The sequence below is a fragment of the Homarus americanus genome, unplaced genomic scaffold (genome assembly GCF_018991925.1).
Source record: "Homarus americanus isolate GMGI-L3 unplaced genomic scaffold, GMGI_Hamer_2.0 scaffold32929, whole genome shotgun sequence".
NCBI classification, from domain to species: domain Eukaryota; kingdom Metazoa; phylum Arthropoda; class Malacostraca; order Decapoda; family Nephropidae; genus Homarus; species Homarus americanus.
Genome location: NW_024737097.1, coordinates 235,663 through 263,396, shown reverse-complemented (window position 1 = coordinate 263,396; position 27,734 = coordinate 235,663). Strand labels below are relative to the sequence as shown.

The 27,734-nt window shown below is 42.2% G+C and overlaps 1 protein-coding gene across 1 annotated transcript in view; it reads left to right on the top strand.

The window, feature by feature from the left end:
- Window positions 1–6,010: 6,010 nt before the first annotated feature.
- Window positions 6,011–27,734, top strand: part of LOC121873145 (C4b-binding protein alpha chain-like) — a 55,451-nt gene continuing 33,727 nt past the window's right edge. Inside the window, exon 1 of the mRNA XM_042376462.1 lies at window positions 6,011–6,211. Coding sequence (XP_042232396.1) covers window positions 6,118–6,211 — 94 coding nt within the window. The 5' untranslated portion in view covers window positions 6,011–6,117. The remainder of the gene's footprint in view (window positions 6,212–27,734) is intronic.

Here is a 27,734-nt window from a genome sequence, read left to right as displayed (position 1 = left end):
CTAACCTAACCTTTACCTAACCTTACTTTGCCTTACTTAACCTAACCTTAACATGCCTTACCTAACCTAACCTAAATTTAAAATGCATAAAGGTTATAATACATAACAGTGGCATTCTAAGTTACGTTTATATATCATCAACAGATTTATAGATATGTTGGAGAAATAATTATAAAAAGTTTATTATCTCGACAAATGTATTTTTTTTAAAAGAATTTGAAATTGTTCTAGAGAACTTAACTGTTTGTCATATGCATTGTGGCTCTCTTAGGTTAGGTTTGTAGGCGTTCTGGGTACTCAGTTCTAACTACAGGAGCGAACACAAACACCTGTAGAGCTTTGTAGGTTCTATGTGACAGAAGTACAGAGGTGCACAATCCCAGCGCCGGTAGTCCCTACACTCTCTATGGGTCAACTGACCTCTCTCTGACCTCTCAGGCGACATGTGGCAAGTGGTACATTAGCAGCTTCCAGATGTCGCCAGGCACACTATCTAAGCGTGTGGTGACATGAAAAAGGGGCATTGCCACACGCTACTGACTAGATAAGTAATGTATATAAATGGGGTACATACATAGTATACATACAACATACATAATATACATACACCTCCCCCCCCCCATACGCTCATAGCAAAGTCTTGAGCGGACCTTTTCTTTTGGATCCGTTCTGAGTGTCGAGGGGCTTGATCACTGGGGAGGATATGGGACTCAACACTGGTGGCGGGATCAGCAGAAGGCGTTGTTACGGGGCGGAGAAAACGGCGGTTCCTCCACCACACACAACCACTGGGAAACCGCACCTGGTAGTCCCGTGACCTACCGAGACCCATGACTACGCCCACTTTGTCCCAACGTAGGGAGGTCGGGTCCTGAACACGGACTTGGGTGCCGACACTCAACCTGGGGAGAGGACGGGCGTGGTCGTTGTAGTGGGCGACGACGTCTTGAACACGTTCAGCGGCTTTGCGATCACAATCCTCTGTCTTGGCCTGCCACTCCTTGGAGAAGGACTGAGGGTGAGCAGGGACACAAGAACGGAGGGGGCGTCCATACAAGACCTGGGCAGGGGAGCGTCCGGTGTAGTTAGGTGTGTTGCGGAGTTCAAGAAGACCCCGGTCGAAGGCCTCGCAGTCAATATTCCCAGAAGGGGCCACTTTGAGGATGAGGTGCTTCAGGGATTTGACAGTAGCCTCAGCGTGGCCGTTGGACTGCGGGTAATGGGGCAGTGACAACACATGCCGGACTCCCCATCAGTCGAAGAACGCAGCAAAGTCCCGGCTTGTGAGCTGGGGCCCACTGTTGGTTCGCAGGCGCACAGGAACGCCCACGTAACGGAAGTAGTGGCAGAACTTGCTGATGGTGGCGGCAGACGTCGTATCCTTACCGCACTTGATGACAACCGGCCAACCAGAGAGACGGTCGACGATAACCAGGAAGGACTCTCCTGACACACAGAAGGAGTCGGGCGACACAGACTCAAAGGGGCGGGTGGGGTTGTCGTCACTCATGAGGGATTCCTGCTGCTGGCTGGGTTGTAGTACTTGGCAGGGCTTACACGCATGGACAGCATTGGAGATGTCGGGGTCGATGCCAGGCCGGAACACAGTTTGGTGGCCTCGGCTCCACGGTGACTGTCGTGGAGGCGAGCCAAGGCATGGGGACGTGAAGCAGCAGGGACAACTACCGAAGGAGAGGTGTCACTGGCCAGAGGTAGGGGTAGGGCGGCAGCAGGGTAGTTGCTGCTCCCTTCGTGCACCCTGTTGGCGTATTTTACCTCGAGAATCGGTTTTGGGAAGTCCTGTAGGACAGCAAAGGAGTCAGGACACCATTATGTACATTAATGCAGGCTTGACATGACCTGTTGCCAAAGGTGACATGTGCATAGAGTGAACCTAGGGCTGTGCATAGAGTGAACCTAGGGCTGGGGCCATCTGTGAACCGTCTGCCGTGAAGCGGAGATCCTTGGGAGGTGGGCCTAGATCACCTGAAGAGAGCCCCAAGCATTGCAAATGCTGGGGACCGATGACTGTAGCCTCAGCGCCGGTGTCGGGCAGCATCTCGAGACAGGATGACACACTGCTGTAGGTCATGATGACGCTGATGTGGTGGGGAACTTTGGTCCTGGGACGCGAGGAGGAGTACACCTTCCTAATATGGGTCGGGTGTTGTCCAGGGTCGTCATGCTTCTGATTTGACGACTGTGGGCGGCCCTCTCTGGTGGAAGGGCGCTGCTGCTTCCGCCGACGCTGCCCTTTGGGTTTGTTGGTCGGGCAACACTTGTCGTAGTGGCCCAGACGACCACACACATTGCACTGGACGCGTTTGGCTGGGCACCGTGCTGTAAGTGACCAGTGGCCCTTGCGGTCACAACTGTTGTAGGTAGACTCAGCAGCTGGACACACCTGTGTTCCGTGCTGCCTACCACAGCTGTTGCAAAGGGAGCCGGGCGTGGGCGTGGTGGGCGTAGGCATTGGGGTAGACTTCTTGTCCTTCTTGTATTAGGACATAGCCTGTACAGCTGTAGGGGGAGCTCGGATGGCAGAGGTGGCACACCTGGCAGCCTCATAGGAGCGACATATATTCAACACATCCTTAAGGGAAGAGGAAGAGTCGAGGGAGGTGAGGCGTTGGACAAGCTCCTCATCCTTAACACCCATCGGGATCACCTTCTTCAACTGGGTCTCCTCACACTGCTGGTGATTACCGGGACATATGTCTACCTTTTCCAAGGCTCTCTTGAGTCGTACATAGAAGGCGTCAAAAGTCTCGCCCTCCATCTGTCTACAGCTAAACAATTCCCACCTGCGTAGAGCTTCATTCCGCTGACCTTTGATGTGCCGTTCTAGAACATCCAGTACCTCCTCTACAGACAACGAAGAAGTAGGGGGCACTTGCAACATATGTTCCAACACACGCTGCGTTTTCCAAAGACAGGCACATACGTAGATGAATGAGTTGTTTAGGCTGTGGCAAGCTCTGGAGATCCACCATTGTAGCATAATCAATCCACTGTCGCCGCCACTCACGAAAAATCTGGAAAGTCACATCAGACTTCAAGATGGGTGGGGGTTGGGCAGCCGCTTTGGGTGGGGCTGGGGGGCGTACAGAAGGCGTTGACGAGGTATCTGAGCCAGTTGATACTGAAGCGGTGGGAGAGCCAGAGGCTTGGTTAGCAGTGAGGCTAGATATCAAAGGTGAAAACCGTTCACTATCTTCCAATCTCCTTTGGTGGTCTCTGTTTGCCTCGGCTTGTCTCCTTTCTTCGTCCTCAACACATCTTCTCGCTTCGTCTTCACGCCTTTCCTCCCTCATAAACTTCATTAAAGCCATTACCTCTGGAGACAAAGGTGAATATAGAGGTGAAGGACCTCGAGATGTGGTGGTAGAGGGTGGAGCGTCGCGCTCTGCTGGTCATCCATCTCTGTAGAGCTGTCATCCGTCTGAGTCATCCGGGCGTTAGGAACACCGCTGCGTAAGGCCCGGGACATAATTTCTCAATCTGTATATTGTATCTCAAATCAGTGTTGACCGGTTAGCCCGTCGTATCAACAAGATCCGAGACAAAAAAATTAATTGAATACACAGATAAGTAAATCATATATATAAAATATATATAAAGGAATGACTGCAGTCTGTGTTCGTGATTGTGTGTATGTGTGCGCGGTGGTGTGTGGAGGGTAGTGGTAATACAAGTTACCCTAGAGCGCGACCGAGAGAGGATGCGCTGACGGCACTGCTCCTCAAAATGCCTGAACAAGGCTATGAATCCTTTAGAAACGACGGTTGGACGGAGAATCCTAGAACGACGGTTGAATCCTTGGAACGACGGTTGACGGAGAGGAATCCTTTAGAACGGCGGTTAGCGGAGGGAATCCTTTAAACGGCAGTTGTGGAGAATCCTTTAAACGGCAGTTGACGGAATCCTGAACGGCGGTTGGCGGAGAATCCTTTAAACGGCGGTTGGCGGAGGAATCCTTTGAACAGCAGTTGTGGAGAATCCTTTGAACGGCGGTTGTGGAGAATCCTTTAAACGGCAGTTGTGAGGAGAGGAATCCTTTAAACAGCAGTTGTGGAGGAATCCTTTAAACGACGGTTGACGGAGGAATCCTTTAAACGACGGTTGACAGAAGCGGGGGTCTACCTGTCTTGACTTTACCTGCGACATATACTTCCGTCAATGAAATCACTGCACCATGTAGGGGTTCTGGTAATCAGTTCTAACTACAGGGCGAACACAAACACCTGTAGAGTTTTGTAGGTTCTATTTGGCGGGAGTACAGAGGTCGCCAATCCAGCGCCCGGTGGTCCCTACACTCTCTATGGGTCCACTGATCTCTGACCTCTCAGGCGTGTGGCAAGTGGTACATTAGCAGCTCAGGCGCGTGGGCACTATCTAGCGTGTGGTGACATGAAGAACCCACGCTACTGAGTAGATAAGTAATGTATATAAATGGGGTACATATATAGTATACATACAATACATAATATACATACAAGGTTAGGTTGGGTAATGTTAGGTTAGGTTAGATAAGGTAAGGTAAGATTAGTTAAGGTTAGGTTTTGTTAGGGTAAGATACATTTTACTAATTTTGCAGCGAAAAAAATCACTTCTGAATGTATCGGATAAGAAGACCTATAGACTTAATAATTTTTCTAAGAAAAAGAAATGCTATACCACTGTTAATCCCCCCCCCCCCTTTTTTTTTATTAGGTTTGATGAACTTACTCCCCTGTAGATTGGGTTAGGTATTATTTATCTATGAGTCACAGGTACTTCTTGGATATCTGGCAGAATAACTTGTTATAACTCGGTCTCAGCAAAGGCGGAGCCTAGGCAAAAATGTTCACTTGACCTCATATTTGGCTTTCATTATTGGAAATTTACTCTTGTCATAAAAAATATTTGTACCATAAATGTGGACAATTAAAATCTTCTATTTTGGTACAAATTACTTGAAATGTTTGTAAGAAGACAAAAGCTGCATCTCTTCCATTCTGCTACAAATAGAAACACTCAAGCCTCTTCTTATTGTAAAAAAAATAAACTAAAACCACAAACTGTAATATCGTATTTTAGAATGTTGATGTACAAAACATTTTCATTATTCTATGATAAAATAAGTCTTAACAACCATTATTACAACATATATTATTACTTTTGCTTATGCAATCGGGAAATAACGACTACTATATCTGGGTTGATTGTGTTACAGCACCTAAGGAGGTCCTATAAGTTACGGCATCGAATACGGGCTCACTTACGGAGTCTAAATATTTGTTTTGAGTGTACCGATCGGGAACTGCAAGTCCAGTTACAGGGTAAACAAAGAGATATAGTCCCGTGAATGCTGTTGAGTGTCTTGCCCCAGGTTGGGTATCCTTTATCTAATGCTTGGGGCCTTAAGGGTCTCGGATTTGGGATATTTTTGGATTTTGGAATACTTATATCCTGTATACAGCAACCATATAATGGAGTAGCTCACCCAGCAGGGATGGGGCCCAAGTCTATGCACAAAATTCCTTTATATTTCATTTACAGTATATAGAGGCATGTATTCTGCAGGTAGTTTTATGAAATATACTTTAATATTTTTGGGTATAAAATATATGTTAAGATGTACAGTACACTAAAGACCCAGAAAGGTAAGCATTCACTATCGTCCGTTTGGCATCACCATGACACCTGATTTAGAGGCACTAAGCAATTTGACTTACCTTTATTCATTACACATACTGTACATACTTACCCAAGTAAAAATTATGATATTTGCCATATTGAGTGTATTATCTGCCATATATATAATGAAATAGACTTTTAGATTTCAGAGCATTTTGGACTTGGGAATTTCGGATAAGTGATACCCAACCTGTAATAGGTATATGAGAACTGTCATGGCCCTTAAGTACAGCTCTGTAGATTATTGTCTGTCACATTCATTAAAAGTGTAAACTATTTCATATATTTTAATTAATTTAATTGCAACACAGAAATTGTACATTCATTTTAGTTTCAGAACTGTGTCCCGTACCCCCGGAAGTTATGCACACTGTCCAGAAACGTGCGTGGCTTTGTAAGTGCCCAGGGAGTCGTCCCCGGCACTACAGTTGAATATCGATGTCGTGCTGGCTACAGGAATATTTTGGCTCCAGTGTGGCTCACACACTCACCTGCCATGAGGGACAGTGGCATGGAACTTCTCCTGAATGTAGTAAGTAGACTGCTTTACATGTGTATGGAGGAAGTAAGTAGATAGGAAGCTAGAAGGTAAAGAACAGTGGAAGTGGGGAGGAACTTCAGGGTCAAGGATCTCTGTACAGTATAACAGCAAATTTAGTGGTTGAATCCCAAGGCCCCAGGACCTTGACATGTGTGACTAGGATCTAAAAATGGAATGAATCTGAAAAATATGGTATTCATACTGTAGTCACAAAGAATAACCCTCGTACTGTACAGGCATCCATAGAAAAGTAAATTCTCGATAAATCAGACTTTACTATATCGAAATTACTTTTCAGAATCTCTGAGGTGCTCTGGACTGCCCCTCCATTCACCAAAATATTAAAAAAAAGTTTGGAAAATCCAGCATCAGTCCGGATAGCTTGTTTATTCCTACAGTGAAACGTCCGATGTAACCGAGATCGTTCCCAAGAGAATAAGCTTTAAACCAATTCGCACTAAATCGAAGTGTTGTTTCAATGGAATAATTTAGTTTGGTACTTGAGAGAAACACAAAATACTAAAAAGACTGAGAGTCTACCCAGATGCACCTCAGCCCATCTCCTAGAATAAACAAAACATTGTTTTTTGTAGTACAGTGGTCCCTCGGTTGTGACGGTTCGATTAACGGAATTTTGGTTAATGAATTACCTTCCATAAGGATCTTCAATTCGGTTAACGAACAAAACTTCGATTAAGGAAATCCTTACGACAAACACGTTTTGTTGTGAGCATCAGCTAATCAGCTGATGGGCTAGTCTGCCAATTCAGTACAGGTTGACAATCCCTTATCCGAAATCCTTGGGACCAGATGCATTTCGGTCTTTGGAATTTTCGGTTTTCAGAATAATTTTTTTTTTTTTTATATACAGTATATACAGGGATCAGCCCACCGGGCAGAAGTCACTATGACCCACATTAGGGGCCTGGGGCTAAATATAATAATAATAATAATTATAATACAGGTTGATAATCCCTTATCCGAAATCATGGGGCCAGAGGCATTTGGATTCGGAACCCCGGTTTCAGAATGGTTAAATTTTTTTTTTTTTTTTTTTTTTGTATTAGCCTACCGGGCACAAGTCACTGACCCACAGTGGGGCCTGGTGGCAAAAATATAATAAAAATTATAATAACAATAATAATTCATAGGTCTAGGATAGTTGTTTCTCATTTGATCTTTTTCCATTCTTGTATTTCTTTATTATTATTATTATTATTATTATTATTATTATTACAGTATTATTGTTATTATTATTATTATTGTTATCATTCTTATTTTATTTTTGTGTATTTTATTAAATTTTTATTTACTATGAATAATTATTATTACAGATATTACCCGCTTTTACGGTTTCACTTTCCCGGTTTTCTCATTTACGTAGTACCTTGCCAGAACCGGACTTTCACTCAATGTGCATCTACTCATATATGCGTGAAGGATAATTATTATTTATTTAGACTCATAAAATTCATACCAAATTACCTCAAGAATATAATTTACATTGCTGCAATTCTTACAATTTGATGATCATTTTGAATATAAAAACTGATTTGCATTAGACATACAATTTTAGATCTAATGTTTACTCTGGAGTAAATATGTTATCTTTTATGCAAAATATATAACATTTATATTCAAAATATTCCTAATTCTTACAAGGAATCAGCATGTAATTATATTATCCTAACTTAGTCTGGAGGTATTATTTATTACTAAAGTTAAATTAGTTTTCACCAACATTTCTCTGGTAGGGTGGGAAGGTGGGGGGGGGAGTGGGGGGTTGGGACGACCCGACCATCTGGCAGCAGTTGGAAGAGGCAGTTGGGGTACTTTGATTGACAGATAGTGTGGTGAAAATAATACTTTCTTTTATTAACTGAATATTTGTTTAGCTCATAAAATTCATACAAATTACCTGGCCAGAATATAATTTGTGCTGAATTCTTACAATATGATGATCATTTTAGACCTAAACATCATGGATTTTTGCATTAGACATACAAATTTAGATCTAATGTAATAATTTGGTTTACACAAAGCAAGTATTTTATCTTTTGTGCAAAATATATAGAGTTTACACGAAGCCTTCCCCTGACCTGCAAAGGAATCCAGAAATGTCCAATTAAAGTGACCCCTCGTTGCAGGCTTTTCGGTTAGCGTGAAATTTGATTAACGAACTGCCTTTACAGGATCTTCAATTAGTTTAACGAAAAAATTTAAGCTTAACGAACTTCTTACGAACCGACCTCAACATGTTTTGGCGCTTGCACTGACAGACAGCCAGCTTTAGTATCAGTCCGCCAATACGGTAATCGGTTCTAGGCTTAAATTCCTTACTGTTTTGTAAATATCAAAGAAGTTTATACTATTCAATAATTTTAAAGGATATTCCAATTTTAGTCATTTAATTATTGAACATAATTAAATTAAGTGACTAGTTTAATCTTATCCAGCCTCTTAACACAGCAAACAGGCGTCAGTCTCTCTGTTTTCACTGGAGTAACATCTTGCTTGAGACTCTCTTCAATAAGCGCTTTTTCTGTGTTTCCAAGCAAATTATTGGTCATTTTGAAATTATTTTTACATATTGACAATATATATATAGTGCAGATGCAGTGTTACTTTAAAGAAAATATTCTTTATTTACAGCTAGTTTAACTTTGAAAAATACGATGTTGCCATTGTTTGAATCCAGCATGGGGCCTAGAGATCAAGAAAAGTGATTTCAATCCAAATAAAGCAGGAAATAATAAAAACACGAGAACAAAATTATTAAATAATCATGTCACCAAAATATGGCATATCGGCACATCAACTGTAATAGAGCAATTCTTGCCTAAAAGACAAATTTAAAGAGTGAGCATTGAGAGACAAATCTACAAGAGTGTTTAAAGTAGATCCCTAATCGTAGAAACTGAGGACCTTATCTCATCGGATTAGGGAAAAACAGATGAAAATTCGGTTTCGTTGATTTCATTTGTGAAAAGAGCCAGGGAGATTTATGAACATTTAAAGACAAGATCAACCTGGTTCTTCAGGAACCAAATTTGAAGATTTTTGGACTAGCAAGGCTGGTTGAAAATTTAAAAGAAAGAAATTGTTTGTTTAAGTGTTGTTAGGCCGCGGTGAAGCTGCTAGTGCTTTGATAAAGAAGGGGCAACAAAGTTTTAGTGAATTTAAAAACTGATGGAGAAAATTATCTTCCACAGCAAGTGTTCAATGTTGTTATTGAAACTGGAGCTTGTTCTGGAAAAAGATGCCCAAAGGAGCATTCATCACCAAGGATGAAGTCTCTTTACCTGGGCATAAGCCCATGAACAGTCTCACTCTATTGCTTGGTGCCAGCTTCGGGGATTTCAGGCTAGGAAGCCTATGTATCTACACTCCTGAAACCCAGGGTGTTCAAGCAGCAGAAAGTGGTAGGTAAATACTTGGAGTTTATTGAAGTCCAACCCGTAAGGCATGGGTGAACAGAACAGTTCTTTAATGAATGGGCTGTTGTTGTGTTTGCCCCTCTGTCAGAACTGCCTAACCACCAATAAACTTCCTTCAAGGCTCTTCTCCTCATGGATAATGCTCCTGGGTCATGAGCCCTGACCTTTTAGAAATTTGGAGTATAAAATTTGACTTTGTGAAGAGGTGTTGTTTTGCCTCAAACACTACATCCTCATACAGCCAATGGACCAGAAATGTGATCATAACTTCAAAGTTGTACATGAGAAAATGTTTAGGAGGTGTCATCAGGCAACTTCCATTGATCCTGAACTAACACTGAAACAGTTCTGGAAGACACAATTCGCGTCCTGGAAACATAAAATTGATAATAATCATCATGGCAGAAATCTCAATAGAACCCTCAATTCTTCATGCAAAAGCACTGTGGCCATCAGTAGTCCATGATTTGGGGATTTAGGGAATGTTTCAGAGTTGGACCAAGGAGATTGTGTCCATTGGTCAGTCAGTGGGTCTTGAAGTGGAGAGAAGAGTGTGGAGAGCTTGTGATATCTCATGAGGAGACTTACTCCCTAATGACTTGGAAGGAACTGGATGAGATATTACGGTGGGGCTGACAGTGGTGGGGGAGAGGTGAAAGTGATGACCATATGTCAAAGCTAAACCCAGTTGAAAGATGTGATTTACCACTGGGAAGTTCAGGGCAGCTGAAAAGCACCAGAAGTGGAAAAAACTGAACTAACTTTGTGTCATGTTGAGGACTCAGTGATTCTCCTTCTTTAAACATAAGTTAATGGTAAGGGAGGACAGATGCCCCTGAACCACAGTGACACTTTCTTCAGTAAAAGGCAGAGAACAAGATATGCTAGCCTGGCCTTCCACTTCAAGAAGGAGAGATGTTCATGAAATTGGAGAATCTTAGCCAGTCCAGAGGTTTTACGACTTGTTTTTTCCATGGAAGGTGACTCACCTTCAGAAACATTAAAATGCTTCTCCTCCACCTCCACTTCTTCTCTTCTCCCTTCTCCTCCACTTCAAATGCATCCTGTCACCATCATCCAGGAGCCTTCTACATACACCTCAAAGTAGTAAAATTTTTCGCCATTTTGTTGAAGTTAGGAAATTTTTAGGTGAGCTGGAACCAATACCCAAAACCCATTGAAACAATGGTTTGGTTAACGAACGTTTAGGTTAACGAACGACCTGAACGGATTGAGTTAAGTTAACGAGGGACCTGTATATTATCCTAACTTTAGTCTGAGGTATTATTTATTACTAACGTGTTTCACCCAATCGTTTCTAGCAGAGGTAAGGGCCAGTGAGCTGGGAAGAGGGGGTGAGTCCATTATTTGAATGGACATTAACCTGGCGACTGTATTTCTCTTAAATATTAATTGTGAGCATACCATCATAAAATTTAGATGTTATTTTCACTACAACATAGGTATTGTGTCGGAAAAAGTGGAGTTTGGGGGTCGGGCCTGTCTCTATTGGAATTAATCCCATATGTTCTGTTGTTCACTTTACGCGGTTTTCACTTTCATGGTACCCTGTGGGTTCAATTGACCGCGTAAATCTGGGTACTACTGTACTGTATTATCATTATTATTATTATTATAATTATTATTACTATTACATTTTCACCCCCCAGGCCCCAATGTGGGTCAGTGACCTGTGCCCGGGTGGGCTAAAAAAAAAAAAAAAATAATAATAATAATTACTCCACAATTTTTTTTCTTCGGTTTTCAGAGCTTTTCGGTTTTTGGAATTTCGGATAAAGGGTTGTCAACCTGTAATCTGTTCTATGTTTGCATTCGTTTCCAGTGGAGTAAATATCAAGAAAATTGTGCTCTTTAATATTTGTGCATTTTTTATATTAAAATTATTGGTCATTCTAAAATTTAGCCATCCAAGCTCCGTCTACATAAAGTTTTTCAACTATTATTTTTGGCTCGATATATGTAACTTTATTCATTTATTGAAACTCATTTACATGCATACACTGTCCTAAGGCAAAAGCTGAACTTTACATGTAATCAAATTAATGTACAAAATTATTTCTAAAATTTGTTATCTAGTGCAAACTATAGCATGTTTACATTCAAATTAATCACTATCTTATAAGAATTCCAGCAATGTAAATTATATTCTCCCCGGTCACTTCTATGACATTTTATAAGCAAAAAACAAAAACTAAATCTAAAGGACATAAATAAACAAATAAATACTTCACTAGACCTTAGGTGCCAACTGTCAAACATGTCACTTTCACCCCTCCTTCCCACCCCTCCCAAGGGTTTGGTGTTTATACAGTAGGCTTTAAGTTTTTATCTTATATAATATCACAGACTAAAGTTAGGAGAATATAATTTGCATTGCTGGAACCCTTGCAAGACAGCGAATACTTTGAATATAAACGTCATTGTATGATACTCAGGTGGTCCTTGCACTCAGGGGTAAAGGAAACACTCTGATGTCAAGTCCGTAAGTTCTATTCCTGGTACAAACACAAAGGAGTTGAGACAAGGGTAAACAGCTGGCCCCAATATGGAATCTCTGGTATCTTCTCTCTCAAGACAGGCACAGACAGCGTGCATGTACCAAAGCCTGAACTAACACTTGGTGACAAAAAGGGAGTATGATTATAAAACATATAATACAGAGACCTGAATCAATAATGGTAAAATAGTACAGTTATTATTACAGCAATATTCGCCTCATATATCACACCTCCTCCCCCTCACGCCAGAGTACCCGAGCGGACTCTTTTCCAGGAGCCTTTGAGAGTGACGTGGGAAAAACTGGGGGTCACTGAATGAGGACTTACTTTTCTCGTCCAAGCAAGGGTTCACAGGGATGTGGGGAGGGGTTCACCACTGGGGACGGTATTGAACGAAGGAAGCGGCGACCCGCCCACCATACCCGACCACTAGAGACGGACTGTGAATCCCTGGTCTTGCCGCAGCCCATGACAACCCCGACCTTTGTCCCAACGGGTGAGACGCCGGGTCTTGAACCCGAACTGTTTGCCCGATACTCAACCTGGGAAGAGGTCAAGGCAAGCTGATCGCACAGTGCCTTTACCTGGTCAGCACGGGCGGCCGCACGACGACGCAGAAAGTCCTCTGTCTTGGCCTGCCACCCCGAGAAGGACTCAGATGGGCAGGACACATGACCGTAGTGGGTGCTGCATAACATCTGTGCTGGGAGCGACTCCGTGAAGTTAGGGCATTCCTCGCAATTCCAATAAACCCCGTCAAACTTCTCACAGTCAATGCTGCCTGAGGGTGCCGGGCCTTGAGGATGATGCTGACGACTATGGCAGCCTCGGCATGTCCATTGGATTGGGGATAATGTATGAGGATACTACATGATGAACTCCCATCGCCTCCATGCAGTCCTCGAAGTCGTTAAGGGTGAACTGGGCCCGCCACAAACTCTCAGGTGAGAGGGACACCCACTTCCCGGAAGTAGCGAAAGAACATACGACTGTATGAGAGGCAGTAGTGTTGCCTCCGCAGGGACTGACAACAGGCCACCCTGAGCCGGTCGGCGATGACGAGAAAGGACTTTCCCGCCACAACGAAGAAATCCGCAGAGACGGACTCAAAGGGCCTCAGAGGGTTGTCGTTGTTCATGAGGGGTCTCGCTGCTGACTAGGCTGCAGCACCCGGCATGGCTCGCAGACTTGAACGGAACTAGCGATGTCGGAGTCGCATCCCTGGCCAAAAATACTATCCTCACGCCACACTGTAGCTTCCACACCCCCCGTGGCTGTCGCAGGTGGGCTAGAAGGTGCGGCGGCGAGTGGCGGTAGAACCACAACTCTTGCTCCATAAAGACGAGGTCACCAGCATAGAGGTCGCCCCGCATCTTCCAGTATGGGAGTAAAGAGCTGTGTAAGTCGCATCAAGTTGGAGGGAAATCCTCGGTGTCACGCAGTTCAGTAGACGGATGTACGGCGGGGTCCGCCTGCCGTGGGTTCGGAGTTCCTGAAGAGTCCTGTCGGTATCCCGCGTGGAGACTCTTCTGAGATGACGTTCACGGCTCACGTCCTGAGGTGTGCAGCAGCATCAGCACATGCGATCTCGTCCTCTGGTGTGGGTGGCTGACTGGGGCTGTGACAAAGCATCAGGGATGGAGCAGCTTGCTCAGCACGCCACATAGCTGTGAAGAGGTAGGGGCGCAGATCTTCTCCTAAGGCTTTGAGGCGGGGATTCTCACCGCATCTGGGCGAGTAGTGGTTCAGATCGATGAGTGGCCGATGATCCGTCATGAGGTTGAAGTGTTGTAGGCCGATCAGATACAATCCCATTTGGACATGGCCTGTGACGGCGCTAACAGCTCCAGTTCGATGGTGGCGTACGTGAGTCTCAAGGCCAGTAGAAACCAGAGCCACACTGAACCAGACGAAGGCGCCCATTGCCGTGGTCCTGTAACAGAGCATATCCAATCCCGTAGAGGCGAGGAGGCATCAGTCTGAGGACACTGGCAGGGCCGGGTCGAAGGAAGCAAGAACAGGTGGCTAAGGAGAGCTGTTCTTGACGCGACGGAATACCATCACGGTCAGCTGTCCAGGTGAATGTTCTCTTGGGGCTCAATAGGGGCGAGGCTGTGCTGCAGCAGCGATGTCGGGGTGACTCAGCCAACTGGTTTACCAGGCCCATGAACGAGCCGGAGGTCGGTCAGGTTGGCAGAAGTTGGGGAAACTGATCGCGCTTTTGACCTTCCAGGATCAAATGAGATGCCCTTGCCTGGAGAGGGTGTACCCACAGAAGTTCACACGAAAGTATGCACCACAAACTTGTCCTTTTGCTGAGGGTGATACCGCATTTCTTGCGCACCTGGCAGAGCATCTGGTGAATATGCTCAAGATGCGCCGGAGTAATCTCGCCATATAGGAGCACGCTGTCGATGACCTTGACACAGTTCGCCACACCCTGAAGGGCCATGTCACCACGGAGGCAGCAGCATCGCCAGTAGCCGCGAAAACCCATAGGTCCTCTGCAGCTGGAACGGGCCGCATTGCAGTGTGATGAACGCCGTGAGGTGCTGATCTTCTTCCGCAAGTTCCATCTGCCGCACCATAAGGCATCTGCTGTAGTAAAGTACCTGCCTTCGGGTCCACACTGCATATGGGGCGCGGCGGTGCCGGTGAAGGGTGGGTCGGGCTGGAAACTTTGACTTATCTAGCTTTGGTGAGGTCAGGACGGTGATACTTAACTCCAGTAAGTAATGTTCTTGGCGATTGTTACTTCATGGGGTGACAATTTCAACTCGAGGGTCAAGCCACTAGCAGGCTTAATGATCCCCTGCTACCATAGAGTCGAAGTTCCTTCTTAACTTGGCTCGAAAGCGAAGGGTATCTGTCTGGGTGTGGTTGGCGAAAGGTACTGCGTCATCCTTCAGGTGAATTTCTCATGGGGAGCCAGGCCATTGGCTTGAGGACAAGGCCTTTGAGGCCCTCCTTTTGGAAACCAAAGCACGTCCTTGAATTGCAGTAGGAAGAACTCCTGGCTGCAGAAGGCAGACGTATTGGGTGGAGGGGCAGCCTTTGCACCTGTTGACATGTTTTATTTCCAGAATTGGCTTAGGAAGTCTGAAGATATTATGGCCAACCCTTGACAGTGGCCAAGACAGTAGTGGCATCTGAACACCTTTGTGGACCTGGAATCCTGGCAGAACATGACTGCTTACCTAGGGTGAGGGTAGCCTGAAATGTACCCACAGAGCAGGTGCCATTGTAGAAACCGTTCAAGTGAGCGTTTGTAGAAGTTGACGGTGGTTTAAGCTGCCCAGGGATCCGCAGAATATTTCCGAGGTGTCTTGTGCCGATGACTGTGACGTCCGCACCTGTGTCAGGAAGCATCTGATACGTGGGATGTAACGCCGCCGTATGACAGGTGAACACAGATGGGCTGAGGTGTTCATTGACAGGGGAAGAAGAGATCCCACGCCGACAACAGCGCCTTGTTCTTCGCCGCCTGAGACTCTGCAAGTAGTATTATTTCTTTCTTTTGACTGACAGCATTTGTCATAGTGTCCAATGTACAGGAGCGGCTTGAGCTGCTTGTTGGCAGGGCACTTGTGTTCTAGCCTGAATGACCACCACGGCCACAGTTGCAGGTGCTGTCAGCGGCAGGGCATTCAGAACCATGCCGACGAGCACAATACTGGCAGTGGAACACCTGGCGCTCTAAGTCTGAAGTGATGCTGAAGATTGATGGTTGAAGTCAGATGTGAAGCTGAAGTCGGATGTGAAGCTGAAGTCCGGTCAATGCCCTTTTGTTCTTTTATATGCGGAGATGGCACACAGCTGGTTAGATGGAGCACCTTAATGGCAGAAGTCGCACTTCTGGTGGCTTGTAAGAGCGCAGGTGGTGACAACATCCTGTAGAGAAGAGGCAGTGTCGAGGAGATAAGCTTCTGAATTAGCTCTTTTCGTCTCCGCACGCCCATGAGGATAATCATCTTCAGCTGTTTCCTCACAAGTCAATCCAGTTCCCAGGACAAACGCCAACCTCCTCAGCGATGCCTGGAGTCGCACGCAAAAATCGGCAACGACTCACCCTCCAGCTAAGCTAACTGAGAAGTTCTTCTCCCACGGAGAGCTTCTCTGCTATGGAGACCCTTGATATGTTTTTCAGAGCATCCAAGACGCCCCTTCACAGTCTTGTCTGTGTTGTGGGAATTTGCAGGGTGTGCTCCAGGATACGTTGCGCCTCTAGGGTGAGACACATCCTCATCTGGACAGCTGTTTCTCCCTAGGCAACCTTGATAAATCGACCATCATCGTATCAATCGTCCCACCTCCGACACGCCTCATTCACGGAATACCTGGAACGAGGCATCAGCTTGGAGTGGCGGGAATCTGAGCGAGTGCTTTCTGTGGGGGCAAAGAAGTTGAAGAGGACCTGCAGGTGCACCTGTGGGACGAAGAGCAGGTGTAGTAGCGTTGAAGGTTAACAGGTGCCAAATAACTCGACAATGGCACTGAACCTGGGCATTTTCTCTTTGTTGATGTTTCAGATTCTCTTCACGCCTGCTCATTCGCCTTCCTGTCGCCTCCTGATGTCGTCTTGTCGTCGTTTCCTTTCTTCCAAAACTGAATTAAATGAAGGAAGTCGACACCTGTGCCAGGATTATGGACGCGTGTAGTGGGGCTAAGGGTGGGTGGGGCCGCTTGATCCACTTCCCGATCCACTTGGAGTCCACTTCACTGCACCGACATCCGCCTGAAGTTGGGCTTGTTGGCATCTGAAGAAAACCCAATAAATTCCTGCGATCTTCCATATGTCTGGTTTATTTCTCTCACAATTACTGTAATTAATAAGTGAGCAGAAGAGCAATCGCTCTTAAATGGAAGATATCTGGTAGCCGCCTGTGTGTGTGTGTGTGTGCGCTTGTTCGTGTTTTCTGTACTCTGGGCAGGCTGGCTAGCTGGCTGGCGGTTAGCAGCAACTCCTCGCTGGCACAGACACTCGCGCTGGTCGAGACAGCTGAACGGGATGGATGTCAAACTTGAGCTCTCCCATAGCTCTTAAAAAGGCTCCCCTTTTGTAAAAGTGCAGGAACAATCGGGAAACACTTTAAAGACACTAAAGGGCACACACAACACTGAAAAAGCACTTCACAACACTGCACTGTAAATCCAGGAATATCGTGTTGAGGTATCGCCACCGAGATCCAACTGACAAGAGGAGCTTTGACAAGATGGCGGCTCCGAGAGATATTCTGTGTCCACTCCAATTCTGAATAACATGATGTCCCAGCTAAACACTGCGCCATGTATGATAATACTCAGGTGGTCCTTGCACTCAGGGGTAAAGGAAACACTCTGATGTCAAGTCCGTAAGTTCTATTCCTGGTACAAACACAAAGGAGTTGAGACAAGGTAAACAGCCCTGTCTTGAATCTCTAGAGCCTTCTTTCTGAGACATGCCAGATAGCCAAGTATGCTGTGCCCAAAGCATGAACTAACACTTGTGACAAGGAGTGTGATTATAAAACATATAATAGAGACCTGAATCAGTAATGCAATAGTACAGAGTTACATATTACAGGCATATTCGTCTCATATATCTACAGTCATAATATATTTTACAAAAGATAAAAATTAATCATCTGTATCACATTACAGTAGTGATTGAAAAGAGTGTATATACAGTCGGCCCTTCACATACGTGGGTTTAGCATATACAGGATTGCAAATCCCTGATTGCCCTGGAGGAATATTCTGGTCATTGAAGTAATTGAAGCATTCAACACACGGCGCCAAGACACTGCCCTGCCACTCACCACACGCCTACGCCAACCCGCACTCTCACTCAGTCAGTCTCGCTGTAACCACGCTTTGTTGACATCAGCATTAGAGTAAACCTGATTTTTACAAAAAATCGTTAATTTATGATATTCCTTGTTTATAGGTTGACCCAAGTTTTTGAGGTAATGGAATAACAAAACCTTCAGAAAAACGCCTATCGTCCTATAAACTGAGGCTCACCGTGCCTGAAACACCGAGTGCCAAGGCAAATTGTTACCATTTATTATTACGACACTTTACACTGAAACGCGAGTAGTTTCAACAAAAATATTGTATATTTACGGTCAAGTATTTATTCAAGTCAATTAGAGGAATATTATTGTAATACAGTGGGGTATGCTATAATCTTCAATTGGTTCCAGAACCCTGCTCACATAGCACTAATCCGCTCCAGGCCCCCAAATACAACCACCTAACACTGGAAAAAATTCTGTGGTTAATGTAAAATACGGTAATTTTATCTTACCTTTAGTGTTGTTCAGCATGCAGACAGGAGGCAGAGGAGGAGGGGGGGGAGGAGAGTAATTATGGAGAAGAGGTGGAAGGAGAGGAGTCATCCTTCCTAGCCCTCTTGGTGACTGTCTTAAGGCACTTGTCACCTTAGAAGAAGGAATCCAGGGTTGGCTGCTTCAACCTGATTTCTGGACCTTCCAAAAGTAGTTCATAAAATTGTCATTAAACACACTGATGGCCTTTGCACAGAACCAACATCAGATGATAGTCCTCAGCAAGTTTGGACAGCTTGCTCCAGCAAAAGAACGCGATCCTTGAGATCTTTGGCTGGAATGATGCGGCTTTCCTTGTCCTCCCTCCCTCCCCTGACTCTCAGAAGTTAAGCCCGCTCAGTGTCTCATTTTCCTCTTAGAAGCTCAAGCAGCTCCTCAGTGGACAGTTCTACTGTGCTCTTCCACTAACTCTCCTCAACATCATCATCATTCACTTTCCAGGCCCATGGAATTGCCCAGAGACACAATTTCATGAACAACAGCCTCTTCTTCTAATCTCTTTGAAGCCTTCAAAGTCTCTTGAAGGACACATTCAGGCCACAATGGCCTCCAAGCAGCACAAAGACACCACAGTAACCTCTTTCCAGGCTGAGGTAATTAAAAACAGCTGCCTGCTATATTGAAGTGACTCTTTCCAAAATTCCTTCTGCTAACATCACTGGAAGAAGTGGACGCAAAACATTTTCTTTAAACAGTGCCTTTGTGTACAGTTTAAAGTTAGAAATTACCTGTTGATCCATGGGCTGATGAGAGGTGTTGTGTTGGGTGGCAAGAAGTGCATACAGTGATGAAGTTGAACTCTCTGGCAATTCAACCATCAAATTAGGAGGGTGGCTGGCATTGTCCATCAACAAAGCTTTCAGTGGAAGATTATTCTCCTGAGGTATTCCTGAACACTGGGTCCAAACACCTCAATCACCCACTCAGAGAATAAATTTCTGGTCACCCAAGGTTTTGGGTTTGACTACATAACACCAAGGTGGGTGTTCCTAATTTTTTTTTAAAGCTCTGGGGTTTCTGCATGGTACACAAGGAGTGGCTTATTTTGCAGTCACTCAGAAGCATTAGCACAAAGAAGGAGGGTAAGCTCTGTCTTTCATTGCTGCAGGCTCAGGGACAGAAGTTTCTCCTTGGTAATGTATGTACGGCGCAGGCATTTTTTTTTCCAAAAGTCCAGTTTCATCACAGTTAATACTTGCTGAGAAACAAAGCCTCCCTCTTTTTTAATAATATTCAAAAAATAAAGTCATGGTGTTCTATTGCTTCCTCTTATCTGCACTAGCAGCATCAACACCATGTCTCACAACACTATGTATTTTATTTCTCCTTCTGAAAACCAGTAAACCAATTTCTTGGTACCGCTTAAAATACTGGCACATCACTATCACTTGCACTGGGAGTCTTGGCTTTTGAAGGTCTCTCAAACAATTGTCTGGCCTTCTCACAAATTATAGCTTCACTAATGCTATCACCTGCCATGTCTTTCTCTCTTTATCCACACTAAGAGTAAATTTTCCATCTCCTCAATCACATTACACCTTGCTTTTGGTAAGTCTAGAGATTCCCTTTAGCCACTTGCATGCAGTTTTCAACTCTTTCTTTATTCTTTAAATCGTACATATAGTCAGATTTAGCCATCCCATACTCATCACTAAGTTTTGCAATGCTTGTTCCATCCTCATTTTATGATTTCTTCAGTTTTCACGAAGTTATGAGCTTTCTCACCGCTTTTGGGACGATTCATTGTCACAATTGTACGCTTGTATAACAAAAATATTTATACAAATAACTCTATTTCCACATCAAAAGATGAAATTTCAACAATAACAGTGGTGCACTACAATAATGAGACAAAGATGGCGCCTTGCTGCTCTTGTTGTGGGTCACGGTACAACAATATTCATGCGCCCAGGCGAAATAGTCCCGTATTCATCCGCATTCATTGTACTAGTTGTGTCTTATAGCATTCTCAATTTTATAGGTAAAACCGTTCGTTATAGGAATATTCGTAGTAGGATCCGTCTTATAGCATACCCCACTGTACAACAGTTGTTTAACTGAAAACCATTTGAAAAGCGATTACAGGAACATCTTTTGAACGTAAGAAAGCGAAAGTCATTGCTTTCGTCATGATTTTATCCCACTTTCCACTGTAATACGATCGTCATTTCAGCAAAAATATTACATTTCCGTGAATGTATTATATGAAGCACAGTATGAATAGAATATCACTATTCAGAATTTTAACCGAAAACTATTAAAAAACGAAAACATATCTTGAACATCAGAAGGTTAGGTAAAGTCTTTTGTTTTCATGTAGTTTATCCTAATTTACATTTAAATACATATGCGTTTGCAAACTACTTTTTATTTCTGAGAATATGGAAATGTAATATTTATGCTGAAATGACGACGTATTACAGTGGAAAGTGGATAAAATCGTGACCAAAGCAATGACTTTCGCTTCTTTCTTCAAAAGATGTTGTCAGAATCGTTGATGGTTTTCAGTTAAAAACTGTTGTATTACAATAATATTCTATCCTAATTCACTTGTGATGCAACAGTTTTTTAACTGAAAACGATTCGAAAAGCACGTGTACCGTCTAGCTGATACGGCAGAGCCCTGGTCGCAGAGGCTTTGTTTTTGCATCGGCCCTTCTTAAGCAGCCTTTAATTTTAGCGTACATTGAAATTGTGTTTACCGGTATATTCTTATTTTCTTGCTTTTTATTTTCCTGAAATATAACAAGTTTGTACAGTCAACCCTCACTTTACGCGGTCCCACATTCCGCGTTTCCACGTTTACGCGGTGCCCTGCCAGAACCCAGGATGCTCACATTCCGCGGTGGGTGTACCCCTTTACACGGTGAAGTATAATTTTTTTTAATTTAGCTCATAAAATTCATACAAATTATCCGGCCAGAATATAATTTACATTGCTGGAATTCTTACAATTTGATGATCATTTTGAATATAAACATCATAGATTTTGCATTAGACATACAAATTTTAGATATAATGTTTACTCTGAGTAAATATGTTATCTTTTGTGCAAAATATATGTTATTTATATTCAAAATATTCCTGGTCTCACAAGAATCCAGCAATGTCAATTATATTATCCTAACTTTTGTCTGATTTATTATTTATTACTAAAAGGTAAACAGTCTGGTATTCCCACACATTTATCTAGTAGGGACGTTGGTGGGGAGGGAGGGAGGCCGCTAACCGACCATCTGTTACCGTGTGAATATTTATTTATTTTTATTAACTGAAGATTTTAATTTAGCTCATAAAATTCATACAAATTACTGCCCAGAATATAATTTACATTGCTGGAATTTACAATTTGATGATCATTTTGAATATAAACATCATATATTTGCATTAGACATAAAATTTTAGATAAAATGTTTAATCTGAGTAAGTATGTTATCTTTGTGCAAAATATGACGTTATATTCAAAATATTCCTGGTCATACAAGGAATCCAGCAATGTCAATTATATTATCCTAACTTTAATCTGAGGTATTATTTAATACAAAATGTTAAATCTAAATTTTCACCCAACATCTCTTGAAGGGAGGATTGGTGGGGGGGGGGGAGGGTTGGGACTGACATGGGTTGGAAGAGGGGGAAGGCAAGGTGGAGTACTTTGATTGACAGATAGTGTCGTGAAGAATATTTTTTTTTTTATTAACTGAAGATATTTGTTTTAGCTCATAAAATCTATACAAATTACCCGGCCAGAATATAATTTACATTGCTGGAATTCTTACAATTTGGTGATCATTTTGAATATAAACATCATATATTTTGCATTAGACATAAAATTTTTAGATAAAATGTTTAATCTGAGTAAGTATGTTATCTTTGTGAAAATATATGACATTTATATTCAAATATTCCTGGTCTTACAAGGAATCCAGCAATGTCAATTATATTATCCTAACTTTAGTTTGAGGTATTATTTATTACTATACCTGGTTTTCCCAAAATTTCTGAGAGGGAAGAGCCGCAGTGTAGTGTGAGAGGGAGGGAGTCGTGTCCATTATTTGAATGGACATTAACTTGGCGACTGTATTTCTATTTCTCTTGTATTAATTGTGTGCATGTACCATCATAAAATTAAGATGTTATTTTTACTAACATAGTTATGTGTCGTCAAAAAGTGGAGTTTGGGATCGGCCTGACTCCATTTCAATTAATCCCATATGTTATGTTATTCACTTTACGCTTTCGCTTCCTCGGTAATCCTCCGGGTTACATTAACCGCATAAAGTGAGGGTTAACTGTATATACGTAATACAACGTTACGGTACTTTTAATTTACAAGTATTCATTTTTAAAAATACAGAAGACACCAAACAAGTACCAGTACGGATATGTGCGTGACTCGCCAAAAAGACCAAACAGCTGGTACAGTGACCCCTCGGTTAACGAACTCAATCAGTTCCAGAAGGTCGTTCGTTAACCGAAAAGTTCGTTAACCGAAACCATTGTTTCAATGGGTTTTTGGGTAATTTGTTCCAGCTCACCGAAAATTTCCTAAATTCAACAAAAATGGTAGAAAAGTTCACTTACATTGAGGTGTGTATGTAGAAGGCTCCTGAATGATGGTGATGATGATGATGGGAATTAGAATGGGGGGTGGAGGAAGGAAGAAGAGAAGGCATTGGGGTGAAGAGAAGTCACCCCATGGCACCATTACACCCATAAAATTTTAGTTCTCTTGGTGTATTTCAAGATTATTTTCTTAAATCAACACTGCACTGCATTATATATTGTCAATATGTAAAATATATTTCAAAATGACCAATAATTTGCTTGGAAACACAGAAAAAAAGCGTTTAGTTGAAGAGTCTCAAGCAAGATGTTACATTCCAGTGAAAACAGAGAGAGACTAACGCCTGTCTGGTGTGTTAACAGGCTGGATGGCACGCCAGAAACTAGTTTCTTTACCTTCAATTATGTTCAATAATTGTTAAAATGACCAAAAAATTGAATATGAAACTTTTAAAATTTTTGAATAGTATAAACTTCTTGATATTTACTAAAATAGTAAGGAATTTAAGCCCTAGAACCGATTAATGTATTGGCGGACTGATACTAAAGCTTGTTGCCCGGTCAGTGCAAGCGAAAACATGTTGAGGTCGGTTCGTAAGAAATTCGTTAACCGAATTTTTGTTCGTTAACCGAATTGAAGATCCTTATGAAAGGCAGTTCGTTAACCGAAATTTTGTTAACCGAGGCGTTCGTTAAACGAGGGGTCACTGTACCTCTCCTCAGCCTTACCAAAAATAGCCCAATGACATCTTTCTTGTTTATTCTCTTCCAATTTCTCACTTTAATTGGTATTTTTTACTTCATATTGCCTACATCAGATAAACTACAGTAATTAAGGTTAGACACTGTTATAAATTTGATTACCGGGTGCTGGCAGGATGCCGTTAGAACCACCTGACCCTACCAACAGTGTTGCAAGTCAGACACAGCATTTTTTTTTTTACATTTTTGGCATCTCCATTTGTTAATTTTTTTTTTCTGTCGGGTTTGCAATAGTAAACTGTTTTACATCCAGTATTGTAAAACGATTTGGGAAAAGAAATACTCGGTAACTTAAAATTTTAAACGGAAAATCTTGAAACTGGCAACTGTGTGCTGAAGACGATGACAAGGAAAATCATTTTGATGGATTTTCATGAAAATATTGAGAAATCTGCTATCGTAGTATTTATTCAAGTGAATTAGGATATAATGTTATTGTAATACAACAGTTTTTTAACTGAAAACCATTCGAAAAGCGATCACGGTAAAATCTTTGGAACAACGAAAGAAAGCGAAAGTCATTGTTTTCTTCATGATTTTATCCCACTTTCCACTGTAATGACGTCATTTCAGCAAAAGTATTACATTTCCATACGGTATCGTAGTTTTCTTTTGTTTCAAATTTAATTAACAAAGATTGATGTTTCAAATATAATGAACAAAAATTTATGTACAGTATCTATAAATATACTTTAAAAAATGAGTACTTTCTTTTACATCGTCCTGTGCTACCATACCATGCATTTGGCAACTGTACCGACACTCACAGCTGGTGGTGCGTTGGTGCGTCGTTTCCATTGTTTACTGGTAGTTACTGGTAAATATTTTTCAACCTAACAAAACTATTACCCGTTTAGAGGTCGACCCCCTATTTTTTGCCAAATAATTTGGTCTTAAAAACTCGAACTACACACAGGTATATATGGTAATAAGGACATGGGGGCCAGGGGTTTTTTGGGGGCAAAGACGGGTTTTAACATTCACGGGTATCTCTGTTACCTAACCCTCGCGTATGTTAAGGGCCGACTGTATATAGTGATTTAAGGGCGATTTAGGGGACTTTTAGGAGTGTTTCTAACTTTAAGCATTTTTACTTACTTTGTATGAACTTTTCTGTGAGTTGGAACCAATTACCCAAAATCCCATTGAAATAATGGATTTGGTTATCAAAATTTTCGGTTAACGAATGACTCTGTGGAACGAATTGTGTTCGTTAACCGAGGGACCACTGTATTAGGTTAAAACAAACACTCATAAATCAACACAGCTAAAAGTATGGGACGTGAAATGGTCTGTTTACTAGCGATCAGCTGATGGAAGGATGGGGGGGGGTGGGGTTGAGGTGATATTTTTGACAGTTGATGCCAAGGTCTAGTACTTATTTATTTATCTGTCCTTAAGAGTGACTAAGTTTTTCTCGTATAAAATGTCACTGAACCGTCATGTTCTAATTAATTTTATTACAAAGGGCTAAAATTTTTATCTCTTGTGCAAAATATATGACGTTTATATTCAAATTATTCGCTGTCTTGCAAGGATTCCAGCAATGCAATTTATTTTCTCCTAACTTTAGTCTGAGATATTATATAAGATAAAAACTGTAAGCCTAATACCCTGGCTGGGCAGATGGGGAAGAGAGAGGGGAGTTGAGGTGCTGTTTGACAGTTGGCCCCGAAGGTCTAGTGAAGTATTTACTTGTTTATTTATGTCCTTTAGATTGAGGTTTTGTTTTTTGTTTATAAAATGGCACAGAAGTGACATGGGAGAATATAATTTACATTGCTGGAATTTTTATAAGATACAATGGTCCTCGGTTAAGTAGCACCAAACTGCTCTAGAAGGTTGCTCGTTAACCAAACCATGTTTCAATGGGTTTTGGGCAATTGGTTCCAGCTCACCGAAAATTGCCTAAATTAACAAAAGGTAGAAAAGTACACTTACTTTGAGGAAGGCTCCTGGATGATGATGATGATGATGATGATGATGGGAATTAGAAATGGGGGTGGAGGAGAAGGGAGAAGAGAAGGTATTGGGTGGAAGAGAAGCCACCCCATGGTGCCATTTCACCCATAAAATTTTAGTTCTCTTGGTGTAATTCAAGATTATTTTCTTTAAATCAACACTGCACTGCAGTATATAATGTCAACATGTAAAATAAATTTCAAAATGACCAATAATTTGCTTGCAAACACAGAAAAAAGCGTTTAGTTGAAGAGAGTCTCAAGCAAGATGTTACCTCCACTGAAAAGATAGAGAGACTGCCGCCTGGTTCGTGTGTTGCCAGGCTGGATGGTGCGAAAAACTAGTTTCCTCACCTTCAATCATGTTCAATAATTGTTAAAATGACTAAAAACGTTATTAAACTTTTAAAATTATTGAATAGTATAAACTTCTTGATATTTACTAAAATGGTAAGGAATATAAGCCCTAGAACCGATTACTGTATTGGCGGACTTATACTACAGCTGGTGGACCGCCAAATGCAAGCGAAAACATGTTGAGGTCGGCTCGTAAGAAACTCGTTAACCGAAGTTAAGGATCTTATGGAAGGTAACTCGTTAACCGAGGCGCTCGTTAACCGAGGGACCACTGTATTTAGTTTATAATTAATGTTTTGTTAATTCTATTACTGGTACAGGTTGTACCTCTCTAGTCCGGCAACCTCGGGACCTGACAGGTGCCGGACCATGGAAATTTACGGACCATGGAAATTCACCCTTTTTCTGGATAGATAGTGACTTGTGCTTATGCTTGGAAGCACTAGCACCACTTTCTGCTTCATGGTCTCTTTGAAGACATATTGAAGGGTTAAATGTCTTACAGTAGCTTCTCAAATTTCGCGAGTTTTTAATTCGACGTTTTTTATTTGAACACACAAAAGAACAAAGCAATTAAAAATTTTGATGGCGGAAACTTAATTTCAACGCGTTTGAACGGCCCACCAACGTTCAGACAACGTGCACAATCATGTAAACAGCGTCATTTCTCTTATGTACAAAAGATTCATTATTGTTTATTACTGAATGTCTTTTTGATTGAATTAATGTTTATGTGTCCAAAATGGGCAATACAATTCATTAATAATACGTAGAATATTAAAACACACAAGGAAATGAGACAGCATTGTTTTCGTTGATTACAAAACCAGTGACTGACTGGTTCTACATATAAAACTGAAGAAAATAAGACCCAGGTTGTAGCTGTAGTAAAATTAATATGTTTTTTTTAGTAATGTTATTTTATGTTAATAAATGGAGAGATCGTGTATGTAAGTCATGACATGCGAAAACATATCGTCATTACTCTATATAAGAATATGAAAGCAAATAATTTACCATTCATATATATTTTAATTAACAAGAAATTTATTAATCTATACCATTGGTTCTTAACCTGGGGGTCAGTAATTTGTGGGGGTAAGCCCTTGGGAAAGTAGAATTTCTAATTATAATTATAGTTTTATTCTCTTAACAAGAGCTGCAATATTGAGAAGTTTATGAAAATGCATAAGTATCGCCATAACTTTAGCTTGTATTACTTTTTTGACTTAGGCTTACCATTTTCTGTATTTTCTATTGACCCCCTCCCATCCCTCTAAAACCCATGAGGGGGGAAGGTTAACTCGCCCTGGACCTGTATACTGCCCGTTGGTGACTGATGAGCCCCTGCTCTCTCCTGCAGTCTTCTGCACATGTCCGTGTGCAATACCTTCTTCTCTCACATTTATTCAGTAAAAGGCTGTTGAGGTATGTTTTATCCCAGTTGTTATATTTACCTAAAATAGTAAGCTATGTTTATTGGTGAATTGCACGATGTGTTGCTCTTGTTTGTTATTCGCAAGTTTTGAATTCCGTTTGTATTTTATCAGAAGTTGTTGGTGCTTAAAATCATGTGGTGGTAA